The sequence below is a fragment of the Strix uralensis genome, chromosome 3, assembly GCF_047716275.1.
Source record: "Strix uralensis isolate ZFMK-TIS-50842 chromosome 3, bStrUra1, whole genome shotgun sequence".
Classification (NCBI taxonomy): Eukaryota; Metazoa; Chordata; class Aves; order Strigiformes; family Strigidae; genus Strix; species Strix uralensis.
Genome location: NC_133974.1, coordinates 126,490,849 through 126,513,777, shown reverse-complemented (window position 1 = coordinate 126,513,777; position 22,929 = coordinate 126,490,849). Strand labels below are relative to the sequence as shown.

The 22,929-nt window shown below is 49.8% G+C and overlaps 1 protein-coding gene across 3 annotated transcripts in view; it reads right to left on the bottom strand.

Annotated features, from left to right (window-relative positions):
- Window positions 1-12,493, bottom strand: part of MEIS1 (Meis homeobox 1) — a 109,413-nt gene extending 96,920 nt beyond the window's left edge. The window contains exons 1-6 of one of the 3 annotated variants that reach the window (XM_074864341.1): window positions 11,632-12,493; window positions 9,711-9,937; window positions 7,909-8,027; window positions 7,343-7,393; window positions 6,460-6,510; window positions 4,905-5,051 (exon numbers count right to left, since the gene is read on the bottom strand). In XM_074864341.1, coding sequence (XP_074720442.1) covers window positions 4,905-5,051; window positions 6,460-6,510; window positions 7,343-7,393; window positions 7,909-8,027; window positions 9,711-9,723 — 381 coding nt within the window. In that variant the 5' untranslated portion in view covers window positions 9,724-9,937; window positions 11,632-12,493. Of the gene's footprint in view, window positions 1-4,904; window positions 5,052-6,459; window positions 6,511-7,342; window positions 7,394-7,908; window positions 8,051-9,710; window positions 9,938-11,631 lie in introns of all 3 variants that reach the window. The other 2 variants (XM_074864339.1, XM_074864340.1) reach the window with 2 other exon arrangements.
- Between the last annotated feature and the right edge of the window lie 10,436 nt (window positions 12,494-22,929).

The following is a 22,929-nucleotide window of genomic DNA, read 5'->3' as shown; positions in this document are numbered from 1 at the left end:
AAGACGAGTTCCAGGGTTACCTGGAGTTTTAAACTCAGCTCTGTCAGGTTTGATATTGAAAAGGATGCAAAACATTAGGAACTTTTGTAGGAAATAGTTATTCTTTGCAACAAAAGGTAACTTCAGTTTGAAAAACTTCACACAGAAATTAGGCCCAAGTACGCAACTTAAGGAAAGCAGCAAATATTATACCCAGCTGTAAGGACGGATGCGTTTGGGCTCTTGAATGATTTTTAAAAAAGAACCCTAACCAGCAAATATTCTTGAACTGAAATCATAAATTAAAGAAAATATACTCAATCTCATATGTACTTAACAATATATTTACTTGCTTAAAGAAATGGAAAGCAAAGAAAACCTTATTTTGGTAATACACTTTCAGCCACAGTGTTTCGGATGATAACAGGTCCGGAATATAAATTAACGTGTTCTATCTTTACGTTAAATACTCTGCCAAACTCGGGCATGGTAACAGCTCCTAAATATCACAACAAAAAAAAAAAAAAAATACCCGAAAACAAACAAGAAAGGATTCACTGACTCAAGGTGGCATGAAGTCAGAGGAAGAAAATTAAATGTTGAGTCTTTTAAAGATTCTTTTATTGGTCCTCCTCGGAGCCCTACTTGGCTGTAACTCTTTTATTATGCAGAAATGAATTCTACCTTGCACCCTCTGCACTGCATCTACTATTTTGATGCCTGTTCCTCCAACATGGGACTACCTACACTGATGGCAGTAATGTTCTCCGCTCCCCCCACTTAAAACCTTACATGGTTTGAAAATAATCTGCGAAAAAGCCCCCAAGTAAAATAGTGTTTCTCCGTGGGTTTTTTCCCCCCTCAGGGCATTTTTTTTTTTTTTTTTGGTATTGGCTGCAAGGAATAGCTAATATATTTGAAGTATTTGGGAAAGTTAGTCTAGTCATAACCAGTCGATGCCCTAAACCTACCCACCTTCAGATATGCTATACATTGCGTTCCAGTTGATGATTCTTTCTTCGTAAAGAATATATTTCAAGTAATTTTTTCAATTTTTAAAAAAGCTGCTGTCTATCCGCCTTGTGTTTAGAGAAACTCTGCAACTGTGCGCATTAAAAAAATAACTACTGCAACATAAATAGAAGTGTTGCTTTATTATATACATATATATATGATATACCATCACCCAAGAAGGGCCATCTAAAACGCCCCAGTTGCAAACATTTAAGACTGTAACAAAAATGACTGAGACTCTAGTATCAGTTTACTATCCTTCAACAATTTCCCTGACAGTGGAGTCAAATAATGTTGAATTATAGACCTTCTTACAGGAAGTCTTATTTCATGTTCAGTTTTTGATCATTTCCCTCCTAGTCGCTATAGGAATTTGGCTCTTTGCCGATTTGCCTTTAAAAGTTTCTGCACACGTAATTGGCTTGTGCATTATTAAATTATAATTTTTGTCAAGTAATACTGCTGTGGATTTGCTCAACAAGTTTGTTTTCTGTAAGAAAATACTATTTTGTCCCTATAAAATCTATCTTATGCTGGTAATGTCTTTATTTGGATGTGGTGGCTACTTTATACTGTGTTTTCCTTAAAGCACCTTCTAAACGCTTTCTGTAGACACAGGAGGGGAATATTACAGTTCGGACTAAAGCACCTGGGTGCCAAGGTGATGTGGCTTCAAGAAAACAGCCCCATGGCAATAGTTCAGGATTATCCAAGAAACTGAATTTCTGCTATCTGACAGTCTTTGGGGTTTTTTTATCAGAGGGAGTTTTCCCATCCGCATCACGCAACAGCTGTGTTTTAAATCTTTCCGGGCTCTGACAAACATTTGAAAATTTAAACATGCAAATGTTTGAAAAGCTAATGATTAAAAAAGGTTTATTTTGAAACTTTGAGGATGAGCGCAATCCTTCAGCTAGGGTTTTTAAAGTCCCGGGGCCTGGTTGATCTCGAGTTCAATTATCCCCAGCAAAACCCCCAAACTCCTGCCTTGTATTTCTGGGGCCGTAATGGTAAACAACTCTGCAGGTCCCACCCTGGCAGGCAGCGGGGTCGCGCCCGTGGGAGAAGGATGCTATTTTAGTGACCTATTGCCACTGAGCTAGTTAAATCACTGAACAATGGTTAGCGTTATGGGGCTTTACTTTGCAAAATCTAGCATTAGTGTCATTGCTTTCCATTAACCGGGGGACTTAAAGGCACTGGCATTGAGGGGCCTATAAGGAAAGAATAAATAAGGGGAAACCAATAAATTTAAAAAAACCCCACCCTGTTAACTGTAACCTTTACTACCACAATATAAGAAAATGTAATTAAATCCATAATAAAAGCTTTTACATACTTACTCTTTTACTACTCTCAGAAGCACAACGGCGGGCAGGCTGGGGGACAGCCCGCCCGGCCCCGCTCCCGGGAGCCAGCCCCTCTCTCCCGCCGTCCGGCCCTGCGCACCCGCGCTTCCCAGAGCCGCGCAGCCATAAACGCGCACCGCGGAGCGACATCCTAATTAGCCGCCCCAGCGACAAGCACTCAACACCTTATTATTTAACCATTAGGGCCCAGATACTACCGGCCTTGCCGGGGCCGGGCTTGGCACCGGAGTTTACCGGGGGCGCAGGCAGCCGCGCATCCCCCGGTAAACACCACCACCTCGCTCCGCGCAAACTCCGCGCCCCCCCTTGCGCTGCCCATCCGCCCTCCGCGAGGGGGAGCGTGGAAAAGGGGGAGGGGGAGCGCATTTTTGCGCCTTTTCCCTTCGTCGGGGAAAGCAAAGCCCCGTTCCCCGCGCAGCTCCGCGGACGCGGACGGGTTGCGCTGGCGGCGCTGCGCGCCCCCCTGCCCAGCGAGGAGCCGGGGCACCCCGGGAAGGCCGCCCGGCCCCGCGGCTGGCGCAGCGCCCGCGCAAGCAGGAGATGCCGGGGCCGAGTCCCGCGGCGGTGCGCGGCCGGCCCCGGGTGCCCAATGTCCGCGCTCCTAGCGAAAAAAAAAAGGGGGGGGGGAGGCGCTGGGACACGACCCCCTCCCCCTGACAACCCCAAAACTGTAGCTTCATTTCTTTAGCTTTCACTTTAATAAAATAATGATTCGTTGGGAAAATGGGGTATAAATCTTCATTTTGGAGGCAATTAAAGTGTTGATTTCATTCGTGCCCCTGAGCGATTCTTGTAATTTGCTCAAATAGCTTTATGTACCCAGCACTCCAGAGCTTTTAGAAACCCATTTTCTAGTTAGACTTGTTGGATTACAATTTTTATTCAACAGCAGCGAGCCGAGCCTCCCTCCGCTAGACCCTCGCTGTAGGGCTCCACTCGCTTTAGGGCGCAGCGCGGGGCCGCCGGTCCCCCCCGGGCATCGGCCCCGGCCCCGGGAGCATCTTCCCCGGCCCCGGCCCGCCGGGTACCTCCCCTGCCGCGCCGCTAAGCTTTTCCCCTTCGCAGCAAAATTGGGAGGGGAACCCCCCCCCCCCCCCCCATAACAACCCACATATGTGCACATAAACCCCCTTTCAAAAAGTTCATGCCTGCCTTCAAGCCTGCCTCCCCCTGACACGGCACCACCAGCAGCCCGATAGCCTTTGGCAGAGAGGAGAAAATATTTAAGATACTGCCCACGCTGCAGTGCAACGCACCTTTATGTCGGTAATCTATAAAATAACTCCTGGCTGACAGTGCTGGTGATAATGGCAAAGCGGCTGAGGAAACTCCTGCCTGCTTGACTGCGCCTTGCTTGAACAAAAGGAAACCTCCAGAGTCGGGAGCTGATTACTCCTAAGACTGTATTTACGAAGCTAATCATAAAGAAGAAATCGGGGGTTTTAGTCGGGGATTTTTTTTTTTTTTCTCCTGGTGGGTGTTCAGGGTCCCCTCTCTCGTAGCCAAAGCGCTGCTACCCTTCGGTTGAGAGAAAGCAAACCGACCGGGAAAACCCCGCAGTTTTACCCAACTCGGGGGGGAAAAAAAAAAAAAAAAGCCAAATCTCGGTCACTTCCATCATCCAGGAGCTTAATTTAGCTCTGGCCACCTCCTGAATTAGCCCCAAACGCTCCCATTAAAAGGCAAGACCCCCAGCCTAAGCCCAGCGGAGGGGACAGACACAGGGAAGGGGAGGGGAGGGGAGAGGGGAAAGCCAGCTTTCCCAAGTCATCCCTAATTCCCACATCGGCTACAGCCGGCATTAAAGGTTTGAACCATCCCAGACAAAACCTGGACACCGTCAAAGCCACGCGAGGCTTTGCTGGCTTGGTTTGGGGGGTTGGGTGTTTTTATTTTTCCAAGACAGGGATTGAAAACTTGAAAGATGAAGGAAAATAATTTAAAACCTGGGTCCCGCTTTATTTTATCCGTTTTTTTTTTTTTCTTTTTTCTATTAAGTAAAATAAAATGGGCGCGTTTGCAGCAGGCAGGCGTGCACAAAGCAATGTTCACTGAAGTCTAAAAGCGTTCGGCCAAGGAAAACTGACAAGACGGACTAATGAACCGTAGAGAGGGGAAGAAAATAGCCAGTATTTGCTAGATTTCAAACCCTCTCTGTCTTCCCCGGACCACCTATCTCGGATTTTATTATTATTTTGGTAAACGGCTCCAGCCCTTCCTTTCCTACGCCACCGAGAAGCCAGCGATTCGCGGATACCACTTCTATTATTGTAAAGGGTAAATAAAATAAAGACAAAAATTAAAAGCGACAAGAAACAGGTCGAGTTTGCAGGCGATGCTTTTACAAGCTCATCTCGCCAGGTCGAATCCGGGAGCAAACCTTAATGAAGCAATAATAGCCACATTATTCAAAAATTTTCATTTCGATGGAAATTTATCTAAAAGGGACTTAATCATATGCAAATAATAAAAGGAGGCGTAGTGACCCAGCGAGCGATCTGCATACAAATTTCAGCGTGTGCGGCATTGGCGAGATCATACCTGATCTGTTAGATTTGCTGATCTTGTTATGTCTTCACTGTCCGATTTTGATCCGCCCTCTCTATCGTCTATGACCAAATCGATAGGCATTTTTCCTTTCAAACAGCTAATATACCGGTGGCAGAAATTGTCACATAATTCGTGTACCTACATTATGACAGGGGTTTAAAAAAAAAAAAAAAAAAAAAAAAGAAAAAGAAAAAAAGAGGAAAAAGAAATAAGAAGGGGGGGGGAAAGAAAGAAAATATAATCAGGAATACATAAGTAAAATTGACAAGTGCAACCAGTCTCCCCCCTTCACCCCTGTGACATCAAAAGTCCTAAATAGGGGAAACACACTGCAATTATCCCCCTGAGACCTCTAGACGCATCCAGAATTAGGAATAACTTTCTTTTCTCGCAAAATAGAGATATCCCAGAAAATTGACAGTGACAAGATGATTCACAGGCTACAACATATTCAACACCCGTGTTAAATTCATCTGCTCCCGGAGCTGTGGCCATTAGAGAGGTGACCTGCATGGGTGACATTTAAGGTAAACTATTTAATTTCATCCAGTTATTTCATCATAAACCCTTTCCAAAGGGGTATGAGGACAGAAAAAAGGATTTTTAAAAAAAAAAATCCCGATGCACTGGGCTGAAATACATTATAGGCATCCGTGCCCTGAAATCCCCAGTCGCTCTGATAGACTCGTACCTGAGCAGCCTCTATTAATGGGCAGATTTTAACACATTTTGGGTAGAGCAAGAACAACCTGCCAGTTATGGTTAGATAAAGTGGCTGAGGCTCCCGAGAAACTTTTCAACTATTTAAAAACCTCTCAAAATGTTTATTTTTAGGAGAAAGGGAATTCTCTTCTAGGCCAGCTATCAATGACACGTAAAAAATCCTCAGGAAACCAGAGCGCACTTCCAATTTAACGTGAGCTCGGATGACACCGCCTTCTTAGAAATTAGCATTCTCCCTCCTAAGATTTCTAAAATAGCCAGCAAAAACCCCTGCATTTAGGCTGCAATCTCTTTCTTCTGCTCGGAGGTGTACAATATTCCCAGGAACAAGAGACAGACACAACTATCAACTCTGCTTTGTCTCTGCAAAATGTTACAGGACAATCCGTGCCCTGAGCCTGACCTGCAGATGGCTCTTAAAAAAAAAAAAAAAAAAAAAAATCCCCATTCCAACTAACTGCAACCAAAGTCTCTACCCTACCACCACCAAGAAAAAATAAAATAATTTTTTTTAAAAAATCCCAATTTCAGGGGCTTGGCTGAACCAACCATTTCGAGTCTCATCTGCGACACCACAGAACTGCAACTATTTATACAAAGCCAGCAAAGTATTACAACGAACACAAGGCCTGGGCGTTTGAGAGCCCGGTTTTAGAGGCTGAAATTGTAATTAAACTGCGAAGAGAAATGGACGCCAAGATTGGTCTTGACACTAATTACCAGAAAGAAAGACATTTATGCAAATTTACCAGAAGCCTGAACTTCAGCAGTACTGAAACGGAGGAGGAAGAAAGAGAGAGAGAGAGAGAGACACAAAAATTACCTTCTCTAATTCCAACAGATGAAACCTTAATACTTGTATGGCTTGAATCATCTGCAAAGATACAAACAACACGAGTATTTATCTCATTCCTGGGTTTGGGGATATTTCCCACAGCCGCCCCTGCCATACTTTGTAGCTCGACTTTTCTCTAGTAGTAAATAAAAAGTTGTTTTGATTTATGGCAATAACACTAAAACTTAATAGCGGTGGCTTTGTGCGCTGTTTAACGAGAAGCGATCTAGAGTTAACCAAAAAAAAAAAAAAAAAATCCCTATTGCAACGAAGCAACTAAATTATACGGATCATAAACATTTCTTTAAAAAAAAAAAAAACCCTCTAAACACCACCGCTGGCTCCTCGCTTTGCAAAAGCGGGTGCAAGACTCCTACAGCAGAGGCAAAATATTTGTTTATCCTTAAGGAAAAAAAAAAAAAAAAGAAAGAGAGAAAAGACCTCATTTTTGGTGAGTTAGTGAACGGTGCATCTCCAGCCACAGCAATCCTCTGTGTTTCCCATCGAGCTGCTTAAAAGGTGCGTGGAGGGGCTGGCGACAGCGTGGATAAATCCACGCTCCTCTTGGGTAGGCGAGCTCGCCATCCAGCCCGCAAGCTCCCCTTTGGATGGAGCTTTCTTTCTGTATATCCTTATGGGATTTTTTTTACTTCCACACAATTACCGCACCGTATTTACTTGTAATTAGAAAAATCATCATAGAATAATAATTTTTAAAAAAAGGTCCACGTGAGAAATTTTCAATTTAGCATCACCAAACCACCTCTCCAGAAGACACAGAAGTTAAAAAAAAAAATAATAAATAAATGGGAAGGGAAGGGAGGGTGGCGGGGTGGGGGTGGGGAGAGGAAGAAGTGTTGTTAACTCTTACCAAGTTATCCAGTTCAGGATTAGAGGAAAAGAGGGGTTTCTCTGCTCGGATCTAAATATAAGAAAGGGGAGGAAAAGGGGGAAAAAAAAATAATAAAAAAGATTTGAAATATGGAAGCAGAAAAAGCAGACGTTATTATTTCTTGCTTCATTACACTGTCGGGTCCATTATGTAACCTTTCGTGCAAAGCCCTGACTGCTGGATTTAGTACATCAGCCAAACACTTGAACAAGTGAATCAAATACACCGAAAAATACCTCCGGAGCTTCCCGGGCAGAGCCCCGGCCCGGCTCCCGGGAGCCGCGCAGCGAAACTCCGCCGGGGCACGGACCGCTCCGATTTATTCATTTCTTTAGGGGGGTGGTAAATCCCGAGATTTCCCGATTATTTTTTATTTTGTTTTGGTTGGGGTTTGTTGGGGGTTTTTTTCCTCTTGCAGTAAGAGAAGGGGGAGGGGGAAACGCGCATCTTTATCTCAACAGAGACTTGTTTTTCTCGTTACGGTTTTTTTTTTTTTTTTTTCCCCCTCGTTTTTTCTTTTACTGTTTCAACCCGGTTTTGCTGACCTGTTTGGCGAACACTGCTATGTCTTCATTGAAAGACTCAGAGGAGCAAACATCGCCTCCCGCTACCCCGGGCTCCCTGGGTGTGCATGTAGCTAATTCACATTTCTCAAAAATCAGTGCTAAAAGAGGGAACAGGGGGTGTCTGAAAGAAAATACAATAGTCACACACACAGAGGGGGGAAAAAAAAATATCATAACGAAACAAAAAGAAAAACCAAACACAACAATAGTTAGTCCCGCAGCAGCGTGCGTGGGGAGGGGGGCACCCACCGAGGGGGTCTCCGGCACCCCCCGCCGCCTCCCGGTCCCTTCCCGCAGCCGGCCGGCCGGCAGCCCTGCATCTCCCCGGCCTCTCGGCGTTGTCTGGCCGCAGATATTGTTAATACAACCTTAGGACAAGCTAAGAATAAAACCCAAGCCAGTTCCAGCAGCCATTTTGAATTAACTTTCCTTGTCTTTAGGAAAAAAAAAATAATAAATTACAATCTCTGGACGTACACTTCTGCCTTTCATGCCTCTAATTCCCATTTTCTGCTGGAGGACTTGCTGGGAGCGAAGGGGGAAAAAAAAAAGCCCTCACACCAGAAAAACAGAAAAAGAAGCAACCCCCATCCAAATTAAAATTTTTTTAAAAAAAAAAGAAAAAGCCCCTAAACCCAGCCACCCCACCCCACCCCACCCCCCACCAAGACCCAGCGCCAAACAAGCCGACCCACCGGTAGGCGCTGGCCAGCCGGGCTGCCCGCCCGCTGCCCGCCGCCCCGGCCTGCCCCGGCGCCCCCCCGGAGTCCCGACCCGCGGGGGGAACCAGGTGCTTTTGGGCTCTCCCAGCGTTAAAAGCCTCCCCGGGAGAAAGGCTGCGTGTGCATCTGGCTCCCTCGGCCGTTTAATAATTTAAATAAATAAATAAGCGTGGGCACACACACACACACGTATATATGTATATTTATAACAGGGAGTTCATTTTTTTTCCCAGGGCTTCATACTTTTTTTTTTTTTTTTGGGGGGGGGGGGGGTACCGTACACCGCTGAGTTTTAACCAACCCTACAGATTTCTGATAAACCGATAAAGAAACCGAACGACGTGATTTCTGGTTTTAATCCCCCTGCTCCTCACTGTTTTGAAAGCGATTTTAAAAGGCTCTTAAACTTCCCTTCAAACTCAAGACGGGCAGACTGATTTTAAAAGCATCTGCCGCCCAACGTAACCCATCAGCTCCCATCGCAACGGCCTAGAAACTGCTTTGCAAGTTGCCGCATTGAGCAGCACTCAATGCTGTCGGATAAAAAGTTTGAAAAAATTAAAAATTGAAAGAAAAAAAAAAAAGCAAGAGAGTTGAGAGAAGCAGCTCTTGAGTTTCCTCCTTCACAGCGCAAGGAGAGGTGAACAAGGCGGAAAGTTGGGCGAAGCGCTTCAAACTCTCCCTGCTCCTAAACTCCATGCAGAGATTTACCACCCGGCGCAGGTTGTGCCCTGGGAATATTATTTTCCTCCTCTTCCTCCTCCTCCTCCTCCTCCCCGCGGTGATGCCTGCCGCCCCTCCAGCAAGCTCCGGCTCCTATTTTCCGGAGCCCCCGCGGCTCCCCGTGCCAGGGGGACCCCAGCCCTCTCTCCCCCCTTTTAAAAAAATAACAGTAATAATAAAAAAATGAAGAACACGGCTCTTTTCCGCGCAGCGCTCCCCAACCCACCCTTCATCCTCATCCCGCGCAAGGGGCAGCCCGGCCCGCACCCGCCCCCCGACCACCACCTTCCCCGGTCCATCCCGCGCAGGTTGCGCGGAGCCTTACGCGGCACCTACCCGTAGATGGCATCTTTATCTCTCTTGAGGGCGTCGTTGACGGAGGCGCCCATGGCGGGGGGCATGGCGTTGGCGTGAGCGGCGTGGGGGTACTGGTGCGAGTGGAGCGGCGGCCCGTGGTTGAGGTGGTGGACGGGCTGCATGGGGCGGGCGCCGTGGGGGTCCCCGTACATGGTGGTGGGGATGCCCACCCCCTCCATGCCGCCGTAGTGGGGCAGCTCGTCGTACTGTGGGGCAGAGAGAGCACAGAGGCGTCAGGGGGGGGCGAGCCGGGAGGTGTGGGGGGGTGGGGGAGTGTGTGTGTGGAGGGGGGGGCAGCGCCCCCGGCAGCAGCCCCGCTCCCGTCGCCGTGTCCCCCCCTCCTCCTCCTCCTTCCCCGGGGAGAAGCCGCTTCCCCCCCCACACCCCCCGCCTCCGGGGTGCGCCCGGGCTCCGCGCCGTCGGTTCTTCCCCCTCCCGTGCAGCCGCCGGCCCCGGGGAGGGAAACGCCGCCCCGGGCCGCGGAGCAGCGGGGCTGGGCTGCTCCGGCCCGGCTGCCCGCACGACCCGAAACCCTCCGAGTCTGGGGCGGAGGAGAAATAAAGAATAATAATATTTTTTTTAAAAAGGGGCAAAAAATAATCCCCATCCCCAAACCTCCCAACCCACCCCCCCCCACCCCCGCCTCTTGTGAATGGAAGCGGTTCACGAAGCCCAAGTCTCCCTCCGCTAAACTTTTCCCGCTGATAAGAAGTCAGGTACCTAACACAGCGAGGATGCAAAAAGTTCAGCAGCGGGGAAAAAAAAAAAAAAAAAAAAAAAAAAAAAAAAAAGGAGCGATTTTGGGGGTTTCCAGCAATTCCACGCGAACGCACTTTTAAAGCCGAAAGGCTGGAAACGTTTGCCCGGGCTCTCGGGATTTTGGGAATGCCTTTTTTTTTTTTTTTTTTAAGGGTTTTCTTTGTTAAAGATTAAGGAGCGAAAGCTAACGCGGTTCCCAGGCAGCGGGGGAAACGGCCACTTTTCATCTATTAAAAGCGAAGGTGTGAATAAACACTTTTAAAGATCCCTGACACTTGCTTGGACCGAAAGAGTAAAAGGCAAGTTGTCAGCAGAGGAACTTTCTTTCCCAACCAGCACTCGGAGGGGCGGCAGGCAAATTAGGCAAGAAAACTTCTTTCCAGGGCTTTCCCCCTTCCCCAAACCCCTGCTCGCCCGACTCCGGTTGATTTCTTTTTTCTCCCCCCCAACAAAACTTCAATTTAGGAGGTAGTTGGAAGAAAAAAAAAAGGAGATCGCATCCAAAATAGAAACAACAATACACATGGCAGTGCATGCTGCTAACCTCTAATTCAAATTAAAGTGACTTTCTTTTTAAAAGAGCTTTTTCTTTGCCCATTGCACTGCGCCTTTTGTGACTGAATATTAAAAAAAGGGGGGGGGGGGAAGGAGCAAAAAAAGAAAAAAAAAAAAGTTGTGCTTACTCCCAGCTAGAAGTTATCTTCCGAAAGTGAAGCGGTGTATCATCATTAACACAGCAAAACGCTCAGAGACATGCACACATTCAAATATTTCAAGCACCGGTGACTTTAAAAAAGACATTGGTAGGACTAGAGCTACAAAACCAACAAATACAGAGGCTCGGACATATTCACTTACATGCCTGCATGTCATTAATGTATAGAAAGCTTGCCTTTTCCGTGAGAGATCCGGGATGGGGAGTAAAAGAATCAAGAAAATATCAATATATACAGGTTTTAAGCCTACAAGTACAACTGATAAATCCTCCCGCTCCAGGACACCGCTTTGTGCCCCTGCTCCAAGGAGGTGGAAAAAAAAAAAAAAAAAAAAAAAAAAAGAAACTTTTTTCGCAGCGTCTCTGTCAGCCACGTTTCAATATTATTTCACATTTGAAATCCATTTTTTTTTTTTTAATACGTACCCTTTGCGCCATCGGCCTGCTTGCTCCCTTCCTACTTCAACTTCTAATATATCCTCTTTAAGGCCAGTGTGAAAAGAAAGAAACGCGAAGTTCCCCCCCCCTCACCCCCCAAAAAAATGCAAAAATCCCTTAGCGTCGCCAGCAATGAAAGCAATCGAGTAAAATCTTCGGCTTGCTGGATCTCAGCGAAGCGATACGGTAACTCAGCATTAAAAAAGGAGAAAAAAAAAATAGAAGAAAAAAAAAAATCAACTCTCCCTCCTTCCTTCCTTCTTTTTTCTTTCTTTCTTTCCTCTCTCCCTGTCTCTCTCTCTCTCTCTTACTCTCCCCCTCTCGTTTCCAAGACAGCAGCGGGGCGAAAGCAAATATCCTTTCCCCAAATCAGGGTTGTTTTTTTTTTTGTTTTTTTTTTTTTTTAAAGTGCCCCTCAAACCCAACTACCAAGTCTCATGGCTTTTTGCCACTCCGGCTGTCAATCACAGGCGAGGTTGTCAAGGTGGTGAATGACTGATGATGATCCGCTGTGTGTGCTCCCACCGCGCAGGACACCTCAAATGTTAATATTCGAGCGCGCTCACCCCCAAAAAAAAAGAAAAATTTGTAAAAAAAAAAATTAAAAAAATTAAAAATCGAGGGAGGAGGAGAAGGAGGAAGAGGAGGGGGGAAAAATTAAAAATTAAAAAGGCTCGCTAACGCGCCGGCTCTCCTTTTATTATGGTTATTATGATGATGATGATGATGATGGGGGCTTTTTTTTTCGCTCCTCCTCGGATCGCTCCTAATTCCTCGCCGGCGCCGGCTCGCTCTGCCCCTGCGCGGCCGCCGGGCGAGGCTGGCGGAGGCGGAGGCGGGCCGGGGCGCGGGCGCGGGTGCCGGGCGGAGCGCCGCGCCGTGCGGGGCGGGCGCGGGGAGGAAGGGCAGCGGGGAGGGAGGGAGGGAGGGAGGGGAGGGAGGGGAAGGAGAAGTGGGGAGGGAAGGGGGGGGGGGAGGCGCGGCGCTGCCGCCGCGGGCCGCGCGCTGCCGGGCGTCCGCCGCCGCCGCCGCCACCGCCGCGGCGAGCGCAGCGCAGCGCCGGGCTGGAGCAGACTGCGGGAACCCGGAAGTAGTGGTGGCCATAACAGGTCGCGTCTTACACAATGCGCTGGGCGGCAGCAACTCCGCCACCGGCGCAGGGGGGCGCGCCGCCCGCCCCGCGGCCGCGCAGCGCCCCCGCCCCGCGGGGAGGATGGCGGGGGAGTTGCGGCGGGGGGGGTGTTGGAGACACACCGCCCCCTCCGTCCCCAGCCGGTGTGTCCGTACCCACCCACCCCGCCCACCCCCCACGGGTGGGTGTGGGGGCTCTCCCGTCCCCTTTGTCTGGCGGCTCCGCGCCCGCGCAGCGCCCCCGGGGCCGCGCCGCCGCCCAGCCCCTCGCTCCCCCCCGCCCGCCTCTTCCTTCCCCCACCCCCCCCCCCCTGCCCGCCCGCCCGCCCCCCCCCGGCGGCGGCTCCCCCCGCGGCCGCCGGCCGAGTGAGCTCACCCGGCCCCCGGCCGCCGCCGCCGCGCCGCCGCCGACCAATCAGCGCCGCGCCGCCCCGCGCCGCGCCCCCATTGGTCCGGGCGGGAACCGGGGCTCGGACCGGCGCGCCGCGGGGGGGCCGGGACGGAGCGGAGCCGGGGGGGGGGGAGCGCGCCGGGGCGCCCCGCGGGCAGAGCCCCTTCCCCCCCCCCCCGCGGGGATCCCCCCCTCGGTGCTCCCCATCGGCAGAGCCGGGGGTCCGCTCCCGTCCAAAAGCACAGCCATCCCCCTCCCCGCAGTCCCCCGCCCGGTGTAGGAGCGGAGGAGAGCTCGCCGTGGTCCTTTCCTCCCCGTACCTGCGTGGAGCCCCGACGGAGCGAGCTGCCCCGGCCCCACCGCATCCTCTAGCCCCGGGGATGGGGATGGGGATGGGGAGGGGGGGCGGGGGGGAAGAGAGAGAGTCCCCCGCCGCACGGTAGCCCGGTGTAGCTGGTGGTGGGGGGGTGGGTGATGGCGGGGGTCACTCCGGTAAAACCCCCGAGGCAGGCGCGAAGCTGCTCCGCTGCCGGGGGTGCCGGGCAGCGGCTCGGTCCCCGCCGCCACGTTTCAAACTTCAGGGAAACCCGTTTCGATCCCCCCCTCCTTCTCCCCACACCCCCCCCGCCGCCCCCCCCTTTTTCCGCTAGGACCGGCCTTTTACCCCGGCGAGGGAAATAAAGACCTCTCAGGTAAGAGCCATTTCAATGCACTAACCCCCCCCCACCCCCCCACGCGTCCGTGGTGGGAGCCGACCCACGACCGTGGGGTTGATCTATTTATTTACCCGGGGAACGGCGCTCGGTAACGATTCCCCATCCCACAGGTCCCTTGCAGGGGGAGGTTGCAGCGTAACTCCCAGAGATGCAACCTCCTCCTCTCCCCATGCCTTTTCCCCCTCCCCCCAAAAAATTAAGAAAAAAAAAAAAAACTAAAAAACAACCCCTTTTAAGCGTCTCCACCAGGCCTTTATAAGATTAATTCAGCGCAACCCAGCCTAAAACACTTTTACAATGTAATTACAGTCGTACAAATTGTTTGCCCAAACCTCATTCTGGATAAGGATTTTACAATTAGCAAACAGTTATTACTCTTAGGGCTTGCTGCGAGAAATTGCGCTGCGCGCCTCTCCGCTTGCAATATACCGGCCATAAAAAAAAAAAAAAAAAAAAAAAAAAAAAAAAAAAAGAAGAAGAAAATAAGATTAATCCGGGCAGCAATTAATCATCTATTAAAAGGGAAAAAGTAAACGGAGAGTTCTGCGCTTTCTCGGTAAACTCCTACCGAGGCTGATGGGCTGCGCGGCGGCAGCGACCCGCGCAGCATCTCGCCCCGCTGCCTTTTTAGGCAAGGCGGCTCTTATTTTTTTTGCCAAAACTTGCTGTTTTGCAGGGATCTACTGAGGCTTGCCCATCGCACGTTGGAAAGGGGGGGGGGGGGGGGGGGGGGGGAATAAAATCAAAAGCAAAGAGCGAGGGGGTTCGGTGGGTTCCCGGGCCGGGCGGCGGCCTCGCAGCGGAGCGCGCTGCGCTGCGCGGCCCCCCCCCGGCTTGAGCAAGGCCTTTCGCGGAGGGGTCCGCCGAGTTGAGGCAAAAAAAAGGCGTCTGGGGAGTAAGGGAGCCTCCTCCATGAGGTGGAATCTAGGTCCATTTGCTTATCGGATAATAAATGAGGCTTTTAATCAGGCTGAATTTCCCAGCTTCAGGAAAGAATTAGTCATACCTAGGAACAATCCGATGTTTTCTAGCTGGCTTCCCTGCCGCCTTCCTAGGAGGGATTGGGGGGGGGGGGGGGGGCGTCGGGGGTCGGGGGGGGGAATTAGCATCCAAGTGTGCTCTTTCACCATTAATATTGAAATTTGAAAACTGAAATAGGAACAAGCAGAAGAGACAAACAAACAAGAAACCGCAGAAGAAAAGCGTTTGAAAGGCGGCCGAGAGATAATCCAGGAATGCTTCAGATAAGGGAGGGGGGGAAGAGATACGTGCGGAGATACCCGAAAAGTCAAAGCCTGATGAAACGGTTGAAAGAGGGATGGCGGGGGGAAAAAAAAAAAAAAAACAACAACAGACCCAAACTGTTTAAAGACCTATTAAAGGGCAGACCCAAGGTGGTGGTGGGGGGGAAGTGATAATAAAAGGAGGTTAACTGCGAGGGATTTAAGCGAGCAGATGACGCGCAGCGCCTGGAGTTTCGGGGTTTGTTTACCAGCTCCCGATTCAGAAAACAAAGAGCGGCTGGTCCGGCCGAGGAGTCAGCCCGGGGTCAGCTTGTGCCGTCCAGCACCGGCAGGAAAAGCAGCCCGGGCCCGGGGTACCGCCGGCAGCCCGGAGTACCGCGGGCGGCCCGGGGCGGGCGATGCCGGACCGGCGTCCCGGCCGCGGCAGCCCGCGGAGCGGCCCGCGGAGGGCGCGGGTGGGAGTGGGGAGGGGGGGGTGGCTGCCTGCTCCCCTCGACGTTTGCAGAAGTTATGGGGGTCTTTTATTAATTAAATGGAGGGCTTCATAAAATATTCTCAATAAAATTTACGGTTGTCTTAAAACTTTCTAAACACCGCTATAAATTTTTTTAATAAAATTAACTGGGAAATGAGTTACTGGCCGGGATTTTTGTCACTTCAACTTCTCCGGCAGCGGTGCCGGCGGAGGGAGGGAAGGCACACGCACACAAAAGGAGCCTTTCAGGGACAAAAGTTGCGGCGGCTGCCAGGTTTACCCCGCGGTGGCACCTCGGGGTAGCCCGGGCGAGGCAGAGCAGAGCCGACCCGAGCCCCTGCCCGGCGGCGCCTTCCTATTTCACACTACAATTAGACAATTTCAGCCTAAAATCTCGAGTGACCCCAGAGCCCGGCAGCACGATAGTGTCGGGGTTTCGGGGTTGGTTTGTTTTGGGTTTTTTTTGCTCACACGATCTGGGCGCCACAAGTTCATTTGTATTAATTTGGTAGCGCGGCTCCGCTCCGGTGTTTGCAGCAATACCTGCACTTAGCCCATCTGCCCACCGCATTTCTTTAGTCCCTGCCTAAGCCGAGCCCTCTCGCTTTGCTATTGGTATTACTATACTTCTCGTTGAATGAAATAATAATAATAATAAAATTGCTGGGTAAAACTCTGGCTGCTTAATTAAAGAAAAAAAAAAAAAAAAAGCTGCTGGGCTGTTTTGCATCTGAAGGATTGAGCTGTTGTGCCGTCTACTGGGCGACGGGGAAACTACAGCCAGAAACCCCTTCAAACTTTCTGCGGGAGAAAAGTAGAGTTTTCGGCAATTTGGAGGGGCCCGGAGGCGCCAAATTTCTCAGTAAAAGAAGAAGAAAAGCGACCCCGGAGAGCAAAGCCGTAGACGCAATTATTATTTCCTTCGGCTACACCTGTATAAAATTGTATAAAACCTCCACTTTTCAGTGCTCGGGATTTTATTGACTGCAGAGCGAGAAGCGATCAGCTGCATTAAGGGGGGATATGGTAAAGATGGTTTGAGTTTACCCGTGGGAGGCAGTTGGACATTAGCTAAATATGTAGGAAAGGGGGAAAAATTTTTTTAAAAAGAAGGGGGTAAATATTTGCGAATGGTTTAAAACCTTCTCCTCGCCTGCAGCCGGCCGCAGCCCGTGGGGCAGAGGGAGCGCTCCCAGCCGGGGCAGCTCCCGCCCCCGAGGATGCTCTCGGAGGGGAGCAAAGGCAATCGGCCTGATGCCTCTGTAGCAGCCGCTCTTTTGGGGGGGGGCAGCAGGAGCGGGGTTTGCGCCAGCACAGCGTTAGTCTCGGCTTAGACGAAGCACACACGTTGCCGTTTTTAAGTTCCCGAGCCTTTGCCCGTGCCCGAGCCGCGGATGTTCCCAGGGAGGTGTAGCCAAGGTTCTCCCCTCTCCGTGCCCTCTCCCCTCCGTGGAGCCTGGGAAAAACCTCAAAAAACCCCCAAAGTTCAAGCAGAGACGCAAGAAAAAAAAAGTTTTTTTGTTTTTGTTTAAAAAAATACCCCACCTTTAAAAAGAAAATCCCCAAACCCCTGCCTTTTGCGAGGCGAGAGGCGCAGAGGGGCTGTGAAATGCAAAGCCTTTGTCGTATTTACAGAGTGTCAGCAGCCGACTGTACATGTAGATAAAAATCTAGTAGTCTACGTGAGCTCAAAGGAGTTTTTTAAAGCGAAGATCTCTAAGCGCCTATTCTCAATCCACACATATGCACGCACGTAGCCTAAAAAGCCGGAGACACCCACGTAGCTGAACAATAGGGTTTTAAAAAATATGTTAAATGAAGGTATAAGCAAAGCCTTCTGCCACTTGTAGCAGACCAACTCCGACAGCTCTCTGCCTTCAGAGCCACTTGCCAGAGTTCAACAGAGGGTGACATTAGCCTAAAATATTCGATACTTTTTTTTCCTGGAGACTTTCCCCACTTCTGCTGGGCTAAATTCAGTTCCGAGTTCGTCTCTGCGGGTAAAATTGCTGTCTTTGAAGGAAAACAACAACCTGCCTGATTTTTTATCAGCAAGGGATTACGGATACTTTCCTCAGAGTACATAAAGCAGAAATTAAATGATCCCGTGCCCCTGGCATCAAAAGTTGAACATCCCTCTTCTAAAAAGTTGAACGAAGTATCTTACCCTTCAAAATAAGTCTGAAAGTACTTGCGACATAGTACGAGAAGCAAATTAGCGAGTAACAAAATAAACCCCCAATTTCAAGCCACAGGGAATTGAATATTGGTATCTGACAGTACCTCGGCTGAACTAGAGCAAAGCGGAGTTTTGTCAGAGCCTTTCCATTTGATGTTTTCCTCCAAACTAATTTTCAATATTGCTCCATTCCTATTACCTAACCCGGTGCTCAGCTTGGCTAATAAGCCCATGACGGAACTATTTCGGCTTGCCTCTGATGCCGGTTGCAGAGGACAGGCATGAATTGGAGCGGGGAGCTGGGGCTGTTCAGCAGGGTGGGATGGGAGGAAAGCTGGGGGCTCTCTGGAGCCTCGGCTTGCCGTTCCAGCCGCGGAGATGGGTCTCTGCAAACGATCCCATTTAGGTAAATTTGAGTATAAATCAACCACGCTTAATAAATTAAAAAAATAAAGGAAGAGAAGCAGCAGAGCTCCGTGCCCGCCGGTGCGGTGCGGGTCGGGCAGGGGCTCGGGGCGGCCCCGGGGGAGGGCGGGCGGGCGGCGCCGGGCGCTCTCGGGACCCGCAGCCCCGCCAGATCCCCCCGGCCCTCCCCGGCCCCGGGCACCGACCTGTGCCTGGGCGTGCAAGGGGCCGGGGAGCGTGTCAGGGTCCCCGCAACCCCCTGCTCCAAGAGGTACCAGCTGCCCGCGGCTCCCCCCAGCTCCCCCCAGGACAGCACAATCCGCCGCTATCTGCATCTGTGGGTGCATTATCATAGACCTTTGCATAATTGCATATTGACTTTACTAAATGGATCTGCAGAGCTATTTAAACATCTCTCCCTTCCACCCGCAAACAATTCTCCCGGCAAGGAAAACAACAAAAAAACAAAAGGGCTGCGAAAGAGCTTCTCGTCGCCCTTGCTCCTTCGTTTTGAAGCGTTTATCAGGGCACAAGTGGCTCATCTCTAGGCGGTTTGGATCCGACTTGGTGCATGTGAGTGCCGGCAAGCAGAGGGGATCTGCAGGAGCACGTGTGACAGCCAGGATGGGTGGCCGTCACTCGCTTCGGGGTCTTAGAGGTGAATACATGGATGTACGTGTCTATTGCTGCGCTCCCTTGGATCATTTTTGGCCACTATGATGGCCGTGAGAAAAGCGTATGTGCGTATGTCTGTCTGTGTGCACATGAAGGACTGCTCTCAGCACAACTTGGAAAAAAACCCTCCTTGTTAACCATTTTTAGAACCTCCCTTGGAGGAGAGGCACTCAAACGCCGGCGTCCCCCTTCCCCTAAGCCTCCCCAGTCACAGCAGTGCCACACCAGCCATGTCAGCCCCAAACCACAGAGCCAGGCTTTGCCTCCAAGGACAGGCACGCTCATCCTCTGCCTGCGCTGGCCGCCCCACTTTGCTGTCCCCTCTCCATCCTCCCCGCTTACGGGTTGAAGCAGAGGCAGCTGCCCTCGCCCTTGAGCCTTGCAGGGGAAGGCGGCCTCCTCCCGCACCAAGGCCGGTTCCCCAAGGCAGCAGCTGTGAGAAGCAGGCAGGGAGGGGAAAAAAAAAAAAAAGGCGAAGGAGAGAAGGAGGGGGGTCGGGGCGGGAGGCGGTGAAAGCTGCACTTTCCTCCGAGCAGAGCAAGCGTCCCCTCGGAGGGGCCCCAGCCCCAGGAGCTGCCTCCCGAGCCCTGGGCCTCCCACATGGCAGCAGCAGCATCGCCTCCTCCGCAGCCCCGCAACCATGGTGCGGGCAGCCCCGCATCATCGTGGCTCGGCCCCCAGCTGCTCCACGCCGGCCTCGCGGGTTTGTGGGCCCATGGCAAGGGGCTGGCGAGACGTGCAGGGACCGAGCCAGGCCCGCACGCTGGTTTCAGATGGGAAACTCTGCCAGCCCGGGGATTTGGAGCATCCTGCACGATGACGTGACGCTAACAGTCATTTTCTGTGGCTTGTTTAAAGGGTTCATTAAAAGATCTGCAGGGGTCTGCAGTTGTCAAAGGGAAACCTCAGTCAGAAGAACCCACCAAGATGCATCAAGAGAGCGTTTGCTTCCAGTTTACCCCACCGAGCACTTTTTTACCTAGAGGATGTTAGCTTTTCTTGAGAAGCTGTAATAACTGTGCTTTAAAGAAAATACTCTCCCACTCTTATCCTCAACTTAGTTGTGGGAACAAGACAAGAAATCAGATAGGCACCCAAACTCTGGAAAGGGAGTATTTTTTATGTGGAACCAGAGAAACATCTCATAGAGTAATCAGCTCAGCTCTCCTCAACTGCAACATTATTTCCTTGCATTTAGCAGACTTTAGATCAATCGATTACTCTGTATTTTAGCTAAGAGGGTTCTCAGCATGCTTTGAGGAGGACTATCCCACCATCCAGCCTTCCAGTTCAAATTTCCAAAGACATTTTGCTGCTTCTCTCAACAGTGTCCTGACCACAGTCCACACAAAATTTGGTACCTAATTCCTGCCAGAGATGTAAACCATCTTTAGCAAATGGGGGCAGTAAGCCACACTTCATGCGTTCTCTGCTGGTCCAAGTCTCATTTGAAGTCATTGGGATTAAGTGCCTAAGACACCTTTTGAAAAGGGCCGTACCTTTCTAAAGGTAGATATGCATCTCAGGGCACATAGACACAACCGAAGTAGCTTTGAACCTCTCGGTTGTGGAGCCAACAAAAGCATGTTAGCAGGCTCCATCCATCCAAGCGGTCCCCAGGGGATTTTGGGGACACTGAATTCATTGCTTCACCCCTCTTCTTCCCTCAAAACTGCTTTTATGCCTCTCAGGATGCAAACAGGAGCAGAACGGAGTTGCATTCTTCAAGACACATTCACCCCCTGTCAGATAAAGGTGAACTGTGGAAACACCTATCACTTCGTTCCCCCTCTCCATACCTATGATCTCTTTTAATTTTGAAATGGGACCGCTCAGCCAAATGGTGTGTGTGCCACCGTAGCAGCTGAACATCTTATGAGCATGTGTGCAGGAGATGGGAAATTCTCGTTCCACAGCCAGAGCGCTTGAAGCACAGAAGGTTTTCAAGGGACTCAACCAAGAATCTATGTGGTGGTGCAAGGAACAGAGGTGAGATACTTTGCCTCTCAGGAGTCTGCTTGAAGACAAGCTGTTCCCACCCCTCTCTTCATTAACTCATAAATAGCAACTCTGGACCTTGCCCAGATCTCTCCTCCCACAGAATATCTTGCTTTAAATTATTTTTCCCATATCATCCTAGATCATATTTCGTCTTTTATGTTTCCAAGTTGAAGTTTATTATAGTTTATTATAGTCGCCTGCATTGCTGATCATTTGTAACCCTTTCTATTATTTTCCTGTCCTTGCTACTATTTGAAATGCTTCTGACTTCAGTCCTCTTTTCAAATTTTATTACTGTACTTCTCACCCCATTTTTCCACCAAGTCCATTCTGCCTCGCTTTTATTCTCACCAAACTCGAGGCTGCTGCTGCTCCTTCTCCTTTGCTGTACAGCACCACCAGATTACTTTTTTTCTGCTTTTTCCATACACACTACGCCTCTCTGTTGATGAAGGGACCCTGACCGGGTTTCACCACTGCCAGCCACGTTGTCCTTGCCATTAGTATTACATTTCTAGTTATTCTTGCTTCTTCCCAAAGCCTTTGAAGTCGTGTAGAGACAATTTGATTCATTAGTGCACTCAGTCTTGCAGTAACTCTAGCTTCTGCTGTAGTTTCTGTATTAGAAGCACATGTTGGGTCTATAAGTTAGGGGAAAGCTCCACCGTCTGACTTTCCTACACAGTTCAAATTCTGCTTTAAAAATCTTTGCCTCACTGAACTTGAGTGGCTGGTGGCTATCTGTCCTGGGTTTCCATACCTGGGAATGCCGTCTCCTCCTCCTTCCCTCCTGGGATAACAAACTCTTGTGAGCAATATGCTTTCTCTTTCTGTGCATCTCCGGACTGGAAGATTTTATGACAGTTGCATGTGCTTGCAGTTCTCTTCATGGTTTTCCAGAAAAGCTGAAGTTATCCTGAATATTTCCTACTGAGATGTCCCTTAGCTTCACATAGGCTGAGATCCATCAGCAGGACTCTTCACTAGACGTCTTTACAGCACCTTTGTTGGCCTTGTTGTGTCAGGAGGCAGATAACCTCCTCATTTCTTTTTTCTGGCCATGGGGATACTGGGCCAGGCTATTCCATGAGGTACCACCTGAAAGAATCTCTCGCCTTCTTGACTGAGGTGGCTCCTCCCAAAGCCATTCTTAAAAAGCAATGGTGTAGGCATATATAAAGATATAAAATGTGGCTTGACACACCTTTCTTGCTTAGTCTTTCTGTGCTGTCCTGATGCTGTGCTTTGTCTCCACAGAGTACGGCTCCTCTTCAACTCCTTTGATTGCTTCTTCAACGCCTGGTGGGTTTGTGTGTTCCTCCAAACACACAATGAGACCATCACAAACAGCCACTATCTCTCAGAGGAACTTTACCTCATAAGTGTATTAAAAAACATAAGTGTTTCCAGTAAAAGACCTCCTAAGAAAACTCCACTGCAGGACCACTTGTTGCTCTGGGCATGTAGTTTATTCCATTCCCTCTTTCTACTTTTCAGGGCTTTTTCTAAAGCTCTTCTTACCTGTCTGTCTCTTATTATAGATTTTGTTTAGGAAGCCAAGCCTGCCTGCCTCATGTTTTCCCTTGGATCTGTTCCCTGCTCCTAGCCAAGGTTGCCTACGGATCCTGCTTTGAAGTTCTTCTGCGACACATTGGCTGCACTCGGTGACTCTTCCCTCAGCTGACGTCACCTTGGGGGTCCCTCTCCAGCGGGCTGAGAGTCACATTGCCTCCACTTGCTTTGATCAAAATGAAATCCATTTACAAGCGCCTGATGAGCCGACACAAACAGGCTCACAGGTTTCTAGCCAAAACTAGCCGACATAAAAATAGCCCAGCTTTAACTTCGGTTGAGTCCTTAAACTAGCTAAGACGAGGCAAAGCCCAGAAGAAAAAACATTTCATTTCAATTTACAAGCACATTCTGTTTGTTTAGCTCAAATGAATCCCTTATCATCAATTAAGAAAAATCAATGTAAGATCAGTTTAAATCAAAGTAACTGTCCATACAGTGTTTTACCTCTGTATTTTAAAAAGTTAATTTAAAATTACACTTCAAATTGCTTTCCT